The 12,889-nt window shown below is 45.0% G+C and overlaps 1 protein-coding gene across 2 annotated transcripts in view; it reads right to left on the reverse strand.

The window, feature by feature from the left end:
• Reptor-bp (REPTOR-binding partner) overlaps positions 1-12,595 on the reverse strand; it is a 30,932-nt gene extending 18,337 nt beyond the window's left edge. Inside the window, exon 1 of one of the 2 annotated variants that reach the window (XM_076433767.1) lies at positions 12,378-12,595. In XM_076433767.1, coding sequence (XP_076289882.1) covers positions 12,378-12,416 — 39 coding nt within the window. In that variant the 5' untranslated portion in view covers positions 12,417-12,595. The remainder of the gene's footprint in view (positions 1-12,377) is intronic. The other variant, XM_076433758.1, reaches the window with a different exon arrangement.
• Between the last annotated feature and the right edge of the window lie 294 nt (positions 12,596-12,889).

Consider the following 12,889-nt stretch of genomic DNA (forward strand, 5'->3'; position numbering starts at 1 on the left):
CCTGTCACGTTTTTCATAACAAGTTACAAACCAGTGACAACAGCTAGTTCGCAGTTCTAGCGTTAAGTGGCCCATGAATGGCTGCCGGTAACAAGCATTACGGCCATTCGGGCCGGGTTAGCACCCGTCGACATAGCACATCGAAATCGCCAGACGCCCACAACGCTGTTATAAGTGCAAGTGCGGTAGGCACGCGGCGCCCGGCTATGTTATGACAAGCCTAACAAGACGACATCGAGTGATCCGTTAAAAAAGCAAACAAAAGGAATCGCAGAGTCCATCGGGGATGATTGGAAGACCGACTCGCCGTCCCCAAGGGCGGAAAAAGAAAACGGTGGACTGTGTGGAACGTGGGCGTGTCCAGACCGAGCTCGCACGAACCCGTTAAAATTTACACGTCCCTTGGGCACGGTTGTTACGACCAGCAGAGGTGGCCGCAGGCTTAGCTATGCATGTGCTCGCGGGTGACAAAATACAAATTCAGTCCCCTTTTAGGGGTGCTGTTTACCTTCGGCCCTATCCTTTCCTCTCAATCCTATCTGGTATTAAATCTCCTCGAATCCTCTTTCTTTCCCTCGGCCGCTTCCGACTTCTTTGCCCACCCTTGCTCCCACCCTCTGCGCCTTGCTCTCTATCTCTCTACCTCTACCTCTTCCACCTTCCTTCTTCTTCTCTGTCTACCTCTGTCCGTGTCTTGCTTTTTCTACCTCCTCTTGCTTTCTTCTTCTACCCCTTATGCTCCCTTGTTCCTGCTTGGATTGAACAAAATAGTGGTAACACCTAGCTAACGACGATAATTCGTCATTGATTTCTCCTGGGAATAGAATTGTTGTTAAACATTGAAAATAGAAGATAATTACCACATTCATTATTCGATTAAGTACGTAAGTTTAAACTAGCGCGAGAATAAGGAGCTGTTTTCTTTGTGGACAGAAAATGGAATTGATATACCGCGATGAGAGTAGCGAGATGCGGGAACAGATGGAGAAAGAGTGAAACAGAGGGACAGGGCGCGAGAGAGATGGGCACGTTCGTGTAAGGATTTCGCGTGTGTAATCCGGCTATTGCGACGCTGCCGACCCCGTCTTAAAGCCAAGAGTATAATTAACTCTCGCCAGGTGATGTCAGTGAACGAATAACGCTGCACTGCGTGGCGACTAGGTGATTAAACGGAAAAATTAGTTTAAAACGCTTTTGTACTACTTCCGCGTGCGCGATCTGGGTCATGGAACATGTCCGTTGTCCCGGAAGCCGGGGAACCACGTCGATCGACCACTGACGCTGACACTTCCGTCGATTCTCTGGCCCGACACATATCGCGACCGACGATACGCGATCCCTCCTGTGCCTGACAATTTTCATCGACAACGGCAAGAATTTCGCCGATTCGCGGAGTCGTTTCCGTCGTCGATCCCGGCATCGCCGTGCGGTTCAACCGGGGACAGTGAAAACTCTCAGAGAATTCAAGGTTCTAGGTGAACGACCCGAAAGAGTGACCCGAAAAATCGAACTATTTTTGTGTGAATGTTTGAATAAGATTGTTCTGAATTTTTTCTTAGTCCAGTCAACGAAGAGTTGTAGAGGGAAATGGAAGGAACACAATTTTTAACTTGGGTTCCGTGTTTGGACTAGTTAGGAGGTAAACACACTAAAAATCCCCACTCCTAGGAGGTGAGCGGGGTGCAGGGGGGCACGTAGAAGGTCCCCTTTTTCGGTTTTCCACTTGTATCTCGGAAACTATGCGTCCTAGCGATAAGACCATTCCATACAAAATTAAAGCTGACAAAAAGTTCCACAAGATTAATTCGATTCAGTTTTTCGCTATCTCGCGTAGTTTCCGAGATATCCGCGCTCAAAATTTACTAATTATGAAAAAGAAAATAGCCGGGTGAAATTCGCCCCCGGCGGGATTTTAATCGAGCTTGAACCATTCGATAGCCTACCCAAAAAGACCCCTCTCTGACAAGTTTCAGCCCCATATCTCATCTGTAAGGGTAGTTATTGAGAAAAATCGAAATGCCAGTTTTTGGCCCATTTTCCCTATATATTGACAATTAAAAATTCTGAAAAAATAAGCCACATATAGGTATCACTTCCAGTTTTTTCCGTTGCAAACTATGGTTGTAAAAAATGAAAAACACGAAAAAAATCGAAAAATGCAGATTTCATATAAAAGTAGGTCTCGTACGTATAGTTTTTTCGTGTTTTTCATTTTTTACAACCATAGTTTGCAACAGAAAAATCTGAAAATGATACCTAATATGTGGCTTGAAATCCGAAATGTGTCAGATTTTTTTCAGAATTTTTAATTGGGCAAATGGGGAATAAATAGGGAAAATGGGCCAGAAACTGGTATTTCGATTTTTCTCAATAACTACCCTTACAGATGAGATATGGGGCTGAAACTTGTCAGAGAGGGGTCTTTTTGGGTAGGCTATCGAATGGTTCAAGCTCGATTAAAATCCCGCCGGGGGCGAATTTCACCCGGCTATTTACTTTTCCATAATTACTAAATTTTGAGCGCGGTAAATTTTGAGCAAATCAATCTTGTGGCACTTTTTGTCAGCTTTAATTTTGTATAGAATGGTCTTATCGCTAGGGCGCATAGTTTCCGAGATATAAGCGGAAAACCGAAAAAGGGGACTCGTAGGAGTGGGGACTTTTAGTATGTTTACCTCCTAACTAGTCCAATCAAAGTCCCAAAGTTAAAAATTGTGTTCCTTCCATTTCCTTCTACACCCCCCTTATGAGCATTCATTGACGGACTACCTGCTGAAAAATATGAACACGTTTTCGATTTACAGAGGTATTGGCTGAAGTGGTCCGATGTTAGGAACCTTCCCCTATGAAAACTCGTGCGTGGCGAGTAATTCGTAGATGGATAGGGGCCGGCTATAGTGAATCGCAGCAGAAGAAGAAGAAGTCAAACACCGGTTAGTAACTTCCAGAACAGTGGTCGGGTACAAACGAAACGCTCCGGAAATCGGCGTGGATCTACATTCAGAGAGTGGCTCAATGCAGCCAATGCCATTTAAAGGTATATCCATTTTAGAATGGCACGGGACGGAGGACAATGATCCTGTTGGCGAAGCACGGCCGTGTATGGGAGATTCGAGACCCGGTCCGGAGAACCGATTCATCCTCCGGGAACGAGATAACGGAGCGCAGAGAAGCGCGCGCGGGCGCGAGTGCGATCGCTGCGGGAGAAATTCTATGATGCGGAGCGGTGCAGAGCGGAGCCGGATGCTCGGTAGGAGACCGGAAGCTCGTAAACCACACTGTACACAATCGAGAGCGGAGGCTTTGTAGTTTCGCAGCTCGTCGGACGATTCCCTCTTACGCGTATTCCTCGAGCGCAAAGGCCGCGTTACGCGGCTCGCTTCGCGCCAGCCTGGCCTCTTACGGTCCGCGCGTAACCGTGATTTAATCTACCGGCGTGAAACGCACCACTCGTCGCCACGCCATGCAACGCCATACCACGCCATCACCGCTTGGTTAATACGGAACGAGCGACGCGGACGCGTACCCGCCGACCCGATCCTCACAAAGCCGATCCTCCGAACGCGTTACACGAACGATCGAAATTAGTGGTCCGATTAATCCCCTTGTTTTTACAACCTGCAGCGACGTGTTTGTCGCGAGCTCATCCGATGTTTCTAGGCCGTTTTAATTAACACTCTATCTAGGTTTTATTTTTTTGTTCTACTAAAATTGCAAGAGTCTAGCCGAAACAATTTGTATCCGTTCTCGTCTAGAAACGGACAATGCGTGACTGTACGGGTACCCGAAATCTCGGGTTTCGAGTCGGAATCCCGAAAATTTGAAATGTTCGGGTACAGTCGGGTGGAGTCAAGTTCGAGGATCGATAAAAGGCAAGTGAATGATTAACACTAATCGTACTGAGCACAAAATATGATTGATATACACTCCTCAAAAGAATTTAGGGATCACTTGTGCGAATCCGAAAAATTGGCCCCACTTTAGGTGATCATAACTCCGTCAAAAATTGCCCGCAACAACCACACAATTTACACAGGAAAGATAGCCCTTCCAAATGATATTAACGCGATTTATCAAAAAAATTTGTTGCTCCCCGCGTGATGTTCCAAAGTTGCACAAAATTTTTGTTAACCATCAATGTTGTCTTCATCTCGCTATAACTTTGTAAAAAACCAACATAGTAACAATTTGAAACAGAGCATCTGAAACTAGAGGTTTCAGGCTTTCAAACCATTGTTTAACGATATCGATACGGCAAGTTTTGACGGAGTTATGATCACGTGAAGTGGGACCAATTTTTCGGGTTCGCACAAGTGATACCTTAATTCTTTTGAATAATGTATGTTGTTTAGTTTTATAGACTGCAAATCATTATGCAAATAAAAAAAAATTCCTACATCAATTACAAAAAAGGGAGAGTCAAATAAAAATGTCCTTTTTCTTTTAATAACTTTATAGGGTTGGAAATAATACATAGGCGCTTCTAAATTCGTTGAATCTTTTTGCTGCTTGAAATTGTACCTACACGTCTTCATTATAAATGCATAAAATCCGCAGTCTAATTATGTTAGTATCTCCCAAACGTACGTTTACATTTTCGATAATTGTGGAATAAGAAATGGGGCAGTTTGGTTCATTTGGTAGTTCGAGAGCTGATCAGCTGAAGATGATAAAAATTAGTAGTACTAACGGGCTGATTACAATAATCCGCCCTCGTTACGTTAGTCCCTTCCGACATCAAATCGGAGTCCAGGAAAAGGTTGCAAGCGGAATCTAATGAACCCGAATGTTATTCAATTTAAAATAAACGTGGATATGCACTGAACAATTTTCTTGCCGTTCTGCTAAATTATTAACGTTGGAATAGCTGCAATTAGCGCAGCTACGAGAGGAGTCGTAAGGTAAGGGGATAAAGCTGCAATGGTCAGACAGCCGGCATTGAAGGAAACAACGAAGAAGAAGGCAAATTGCAAGAATGATACTGTAATGTAGTAACGAGCGAGACTTCACTGGATACAGCTCTATAGTCATTAAAAATTTCAAGAGATCCTAACACTTAAATACAGACCGTGGGATTCGACCACAAAATACGAGTATACGTCAAAAATCCTTAAAATATCGTCGAATAGTACATTGAAACATCTAAAATGATGTACATTTTCAGCATCAGTCGAGTAAACACACGTTCCAGAGTTTAAAAGTAGCGACGCAGCACCGCATTAACTCGTTAACGTTCCCGCTCCACATCGATGACTCTTTTATGTTAATTTTCCGCAGCCGGCGTGGCCGACGAAAACTCAACAAAACGAAAGTGTCGGAGAAATAGGTCGCCAGGCGTTAATGGGTTAAAATCCTCGAAAAAGAGCGAGGTCGGGACCAAGATGAAGTGGTTATCTAACTCAAAATGGTCGACAGAGTTGAAAAGGAGGAAAGAAATAGAGGAGATCAACGGCGACCATAACGCGACCGAGATAGAGAGTGAGAAAGACCTCACCGAGGGACTCGGGGAGTAATTCCGTTAATAATGAAAATTAATTGAACGAACCAGTTCTTTCTGTGAAATGTGGGAGAGCGGCGCGAGGATGGGGACACTAGGCCAACGGAATAGAGCAAGAACGGTCCCCGTGCCTCGCTAATTAAAGGCTTTCCACTCGGAAGGTGATCGTCCGAAAGTTGTTCCGCAAAGTAGATAGAATGGAATACGCGAATTAGCGAATGGGTGCTCGCGTAGATAGGGCTTCGAACTGCCGAAGTCCCATAAAAGATGCTTCAAGTTCGCAACGAGTCGCTCGAACAACCATTCGAGCAATATACACATAGGTCGATCGAACACTTCGTTCCGTTCGAACACAGTTCTGCAAACCGTGGGCAGAAAATTCGCATCCGTAAAAATTCGTTCCGGAACACATCGACGATGAGTCGCTGCAAATGGGTTAATTGCAATGATCAAAAACCGAGAACTGTTATCTCACGAATTGAACGCGAAGAACGGACTCGAATAAGCCGAGCGAATCGAAGCGAGTTCAAACACTTCATCAGCGAATTTGCTTGACCGACGATCCAATCGGTGCCAATTTATGGCACAGGTTCGTGAAGCTTTTCGGTCCCGGTAACGTTGGTAATGTACATTTTCCGAAGACCGGGGGGAGGGGAAGGCCGGACATTATCGCGGCGAGAGAGCGCGCGCTGCGATTACCGTATCCAACGAGCGTGCAACCTTATTATTACCTCCGTTCGACGAAGGTTGCGCGATCCTTGTCGCTCTTTCAACGACGACCTACAAACTGAGTCTCGCAAGGGGAAATCAAGGCTCGGACGAGCGCTTTCGTGGACACGCGGTTCAACTTGTTCTCGCGGACGCCAACAAACAAGGAGACGTTCGGCTGATTGTCTGTCTGGCGGCGGCGCGGCGATGCAGACCGCTCGGTCTCTTTCAAATGAAATGGAACGGCGCTCATATTCTTGGGAATGTAAGGCGATATGAGGCTTGGCTCCGCGAGATTCTGGGTCGAGTTTCAATCCTTTCAAACAGGGCTTTTTATCAAAAGCAACAATTATTATTTTGATTCTTTGACGAGGCTTTTCGGAGTGTACTGAATATTGGACTTCGTGTGGTCGGTTAATGGTCCGCAGTGTGCGCTGAGTTTTTAACGACTGACCCCATTTTTGTTGACGTTTGATTCGTCAATGGTGAACCGAGATGGAGTATACCCCGTTCCAAGTAAGAAAGAAAATTTATTGAGTCGACGTACTGTGAATTCGGAGCAAGCAGTGCAGCTTTTCAATACAGAAAGATTTGGAAATTGTTCAGGTTTTGAGGATACAGAAACGAGAAAGGTATGAAAACAAGGTGCAGTGAAAATAACGTCGAACAAGCTGAATGTGCACACATGATGTTAAATATTTTTATAAAGCTTTGAATCTTTTAGTTTATTTCGACCATCGAGTCGCCAACGTTTGCAGCCGGCCGAAGACAAAAAGCCCTCGTCAATTTTCACTGCGCTCGAATTTCCTCGAGGGTCCATCGACGCGAAAATTCGATTCGGCGCTCTGTCGTCCATGTCGCTCGTAGATTACTCGATTAACGCAGTACGGCAAAGTAGACCGGCCTCGATGAACCCGCGGATCGAAGGGCCAAACGCGTGCTGCTCTCGACGAGCGAGTGTCGTCGAGGCCCGCGGAGGCAAGAACAAAAACGCGGAGGAAGAAGAAGGGAAAGCAATACGCGGGGACGCGCGTTCAAGCCTCCTTGGGCTTTTCCACGTCATTGTTCGGCGGATACTAACCCAGACCGGATGAGGGAACGCGAAAGAGGAAGAGACGAAGGGAGCCTCGTAATTTTCCAGCCACGCCGCGCCGCCGTGTAACAATGAACGAGGCCGGTCCCACGAATACAATGGCAAAGCGGCGCGGCGAAATCATCGTGTGCCCACGAAAATCCCGTAAATTTGTCTGGACGCGGAGAACTCCCGACCAGCGGCCGAACTTTCCGTTCGGACTCGGACATATCCGGCTAGGATGCTGTCCCGGACTAATAAATACCGGCCGTGATCGAGAAACGGCGAATCTCGAAGTGGAATCGCGACTTAACGCCCCTCGATCCAACGCGAACCACCACGTCCATCAAAACGTTAAATATCAGTTATTTACTATCTGTAAAAGATTCTCAAAAAATTATTGTACGTCTAACATTCAAAGAACCTCCTTGCTGTATGTAAAAAACACTAACTGTTCGTGGCTCGGTAGTCCTAGGGTTAATGAACGAATTCATCTCTACAACAAGTTCAAAACTACAAACAGAAATCCAACAAGCCGTTTAACATGAAGCAAATTAAATGCACCACCGTGCAGATGATCTTCGCAGTACAGAGCATAAAACCCAATAGTGCCTCAACTAGTAGAAACGTGAACGCGTATCTCTCGCTAGCTCGTAAAAATGATTGAATTCAATCGACCGATAAAGAAGATAGTAGCACAAATATTTGAGTATCGAGTAACGAGAGCGCGCGTGTTTCTGATCGTGAAGAAGAGAGCCGATTCGATGGAAGTGCCGTCGCGACGATTTTCGGATAGCGTGGCTGCAGTTGTAAATGCAGTTCGTTTCTGTCTGAATGTAGAATTTATGGAACGAAGGCCGAGCAGAAGGTGTCGAGCGTGGCGCGTGCTGCTATCGATAAGCAGCCGTCGTAAGAGATTTACGGCGAGAGGAACATCTGTCGCGACGATGTCGTCGTTTCGCCACGCTTCAATTGCCCCGCAAACATATCGGGCTCTGGATAGAGACGCTGCGGCCAGAAATTCAGTACGAAACACCTTGCTGCCGCCGTTTCTTCGGAGCGTTAAAGGTATCATGATCGAATTTGTCGTTACGGTTCTTGCGCAATGGATGGACAACCGGGTCCGACTTATTTGGGAACGAGTGGTACCGACTGGTAGAATGATTGCTTGGTAAAGTAAAGACTGTTGAAGTATCGACTGGCACTGCTATAAAGTACCCGAGTACTCGTATCGAATCAACGTAGAAGTAGCTAGGAACGAAGTATGCAAAATGCTATCAAAAATATTAATATTGCAAGGATGTTTGTATCGCGGCGTCGATGACTGAGTATGAGTGTGCATGCGGTAGTTTGTGTCATATGTTTAATTGTTATATATATTTTTATCAATTTACACGTTGCGTTCGCGTTTTGTTAACAAATGCGCGTTACGTTATGGTTTTGTTAGTAAGTAATCATTAATCAATTCAGAGGAACGCACCATCATGCCGTATCGAGCCTCCTTACGATATGATCACAAGGTATGGGCGATAATGATGTGTGATCACATAGTACCCAAGATACTAAGGAAGACATGATGTATTTAAGAGAAAAAAGCCAACCACGAAGTACCTAATTCGTTACCACCAATGCGATACATTGACCCGGAATTTTAAAATGATCATTTGGTTATCCAACATGTAGCGGTAGATTTAAATATATACAAGTACTGAATTAGACGCTCGATTGATAAGATGATCAATGTGTATATGTATGTACATAGAAGAAATGAGTTGAACAATATGTATAAACGAATTAATAAATAAGTCAACTAACTAACCGCGCAGTAGTCAGAAAAGATTACTCTTTGAGGCTTAACTACAATCTTCCTCGATCTTTCATATTCTCATATAGTCGCTAAACTAGTGTGCACACAAAGTGCCTAAAACTGCTAATGTGACTATAAAGTACACATGATACTAATCTAACTATAAAGTACCCAGGGCAATAAAGCGATCATAAAGTATCCAAAACGTTAGCATGTCCACGAAGTGTCTAAGATGCTAATGTAACTATAAAGTACCTAAGCCCCCGATGTAACCACAGAACACCGAACATTCTAGTGTATTCGACGTGTGCGAAAATGTACAGAGTTATTGAAGAAAGGATCCATAAATCGGAAGTTAAGTAAACCTGCTCCAATTCTTCATTTCGACTAAAGCGAGCATGACAAGAAAACAGGAAACTATCTGTTGTTCTTCTGCGGAGATTCCCGAAGAACGTAGCGTTCTCTCAACAATCGATAACGTCGAAATACGTCAGAGAAAACACAAAGGGAAGAAGGCGTATAGAAAATCTTCGGTAATCATGAAAAAGTGAAGCGGTAAGATAATCCATTGTTTTTATGCGACATGAGATAGCCCCCACAGCGCGTAAACTAAAGGCATTGACATTTACAGCATGTCATTTCAAATGAGTTACTACAAATGAGTTAATTTTTTGCAACCCAATTTTGAGAAGGATTTGTAAATGATTTTTGAGGGCTATTAAGTCGCTGCTGGTAGGTGAGGTGTTCAGAACGTGACTACACGTCGCACGTGAAAATTGCGCAGTGGATAGCGTACAGTAATTCACAATTCCCAAAGTGGACATTGTTTCAAGTGTCGAATACACTGTTCAATCAGCTAGACAAAATGCGAAACTGGGTCATCCCCGACCCACCATAAAATATACGATCTACAGACTGAAACCTAGTTCAATTGATTTGATTATTCGATATTTCGATACCTGAAGGTTTTTTATCCTTGGATTCGCTTTTATAATTAATGACGAGTTAGGCAAAGGGCGCAGCTGGCTCGGTTTTGGCACACCATGAAATATACTTTGTACGAACGAAAAACGGATCCAACCAAATTTATATTCAATATTCCGATACTTGAAGGCTTATTATTCGTGGAATCGCTTTCGGAAACAATGATGTTAGTTAATCGATGACCCAGCTCCGCGTCGTGCATCGCTCGTCGGCGTTCTCGTCGGAGAACGAGCGAATCCGTGCGTCGCAATTGCAAAACCGTGGATCTGCGAGGCCTGCGACGCAGTCCCGTGGAAAGCTCGAATTCGCGTTAATCGGACGGGCTGTTCGAGCCCGGACAATCTGGGGAACTGCTAGCGTTATTTCGCGGTGTGTTTCGCCGGTAGTAGATCAACAGGGGATCGGTGCTTGTAGAAGACCGACCAGCTATAATTCGATGACTGAGCTCGCTCGAGGTGAACGAACCGAGAGGTACACGCGCGACCCAGTCGTCGCGTACTGATCGCCAAACGACGGAAAATCGAGAGGAGAAAAAGAAGAACAGTGTTTCTGCTGAAAACTCACCGGAGCTACGCGACGTGCGGGCTGTGTCAACTGCGCAGTTGACGGGATAGAACGCAGCGTTCAGGGACGTGGTGCCGCGGTACCGGTGCCCGAACAGTGCAACCGGTAGCGCTAAACGACAGAAACGCCATCTGGCGAGGCTTCACGTGCACACGCACCTGGCCTCGGCGATTCGAACCGCGCGCGTGGCGAATTTGCAAACAATGCTCGCGAAAATATCAACTCGAGCTTCAACCGAGAGCGGTCTACTCCATTTGAAATTCCGTTGGTATTTCGAAAAACTAGATTAACTATTCGTTAACCTCCAGAGAGTTTTTCATTGAAAGCTTGAATTTTCTTTATGACAAACTTATATGTACCAACATATAAATTCCGAAGTTTATCCCGGGCCACTATAGCAGCTATCCAGACCTCCCACTGTGACTACGACGTACACATTCAACATTAATAGAAACCTGCGATTTCCTATTTCTTTTAATTCTGACGTATACTTGCGACATGTTAGAATTCATGTACGTAATAAACGCGTGAACATATATAACAAACTATACAACGTGAACAAGGAATGTGAGCAATGCGATTTCTTCGTAAAATTATTTGTGCAAAACATAAAGCGAGAGAGTGCAGACAATATTTTTGCACCGACCTAGCAACAGAGTTTTCATAAGGTTCCGTTTAACTTTATTGAACTTAAACATAGATTTACTGTAACCTGTTTATCGAGGGAAGACAGTTGAAATGCATGGTTATAATAACTGTCCATTTCACTGCTATATTGCTAGCTTGAAGCAACAGGGGTGGGGTGGACATCTATTACGACCGCAAGTGTATTTCCAACTAAACGATTCGGTAAAAACGTTACTTTGCGGTCACATTACGTTCATTTCTAGTTGTTGTAACTTGATCGCAGTTACGAAGTGTACATACCAACACCTCCGTACTATAATAAATCTGAACGTGTCGACTAGTCTAATTTAGATTGGAATAGATTGAAATTGTAATTGATGTTGACACTCTGAATATGTGCTTTCAAATATTGGACTTAATATGAAAATCGTCTATCGATTACTTACTAGCCTACAGCTGAATCATGACTCAAAACAAACTCCGTTTTCGCGATTCTCTTGCGCGCACTTCTTTACATACACTGTTTACTCCAGCAGACGATAATAACACGACAGCTACTCGAGATATAGATTCAACGATATCAACTGCGTCGGTTACATGCGTTTGATATCAAACGACGTTTTACCAAAGCCAGCTCCCGTAGATTCCGCGCCTGACGGTCACGTGACCGAATTTAATGACGGCAACGCCATCGCGGTGAAATCTAGGGAACCAAGATGGAGCGTGGCGCGATCAGCCGACAGGAATGCGAAACCATAAGCGAGTCAGCAACATCGAACGACACAAGTCTACCAACACGAACACACCTGAACGACTCTGTGACTGTGCATACACAGAGGCAAAAACAGCCACCCTTCTGCCTGCCCCCCACCCCACGATCCCTTGGCAAACCGTCGATCCTACAGGTCCTGACGTCAATGCAAAGAAACAACGCCCTTTGTCGTCAGTTTTAGGGGACCGTCGAGAAGAAAAAGTCAGACATTTTGCCCGCGCGCCCTCTTTGCACAACATGGTGTAATCCGTTTTAACACGGGTAATCCTGTCGCCAGTTTTCCATGGCAGTTTGCATCGCGCGAGCACGTTGTCACCTACTCATCTGCCTGAAATTGTTGACTCACCGTTTCGTTTTCCGCGATACACGCGGGCTCTACCTCCATGTTTTCCGTGGCTTAGTCTCCCCGTCGAGTTTCCCAGACGAATCCTCGATGACACAGCTTCGTTCGATCCAGAAATCGTTCTATCTTCCGACACTTTCGAAACGGCAACGTGTGTCTGTTTACAAACACTGCAAGGTCACTCTGCAGACCCCCAGACCTGCGACTGTCGAGTGTGTTTCATTACGTCACGGCCAGCGAGCTCAGCGCCCCGCACGCTAAAATCAGAAAGCGAGATGAACTTTGATCACACGCAAAATCCTTGTAAGGACTCAAGATCCTTACAGACGTTGTTTCTTTGTCCTAAGAAATCTCCTCAGTGAGAACCATCGTATCATTTCAGTGTAGATCTCGACATTACCGATAACTCACGAATCTGGCAATATTAGTGAGAATCGAGTATTTTGTATACCCCATTTCTACTTCAAATGTTCGATATGATTTATAACGATATGCGTATACATGGTGTACAGTGT

Source organism: Lasioglossum baleicum, chromosome 1 (assembly GCF_051020765.1).
Source record: "Lasioglossum baleicum chromosome 1, iyLasBale1, whole genome shotgun sequence".
NCBI lineage: Eukaryota > Metazoa > Arthropoda > Insecta > Hymenoptera > Halictidae > Lasioglossum > Lasioglossum baleicum.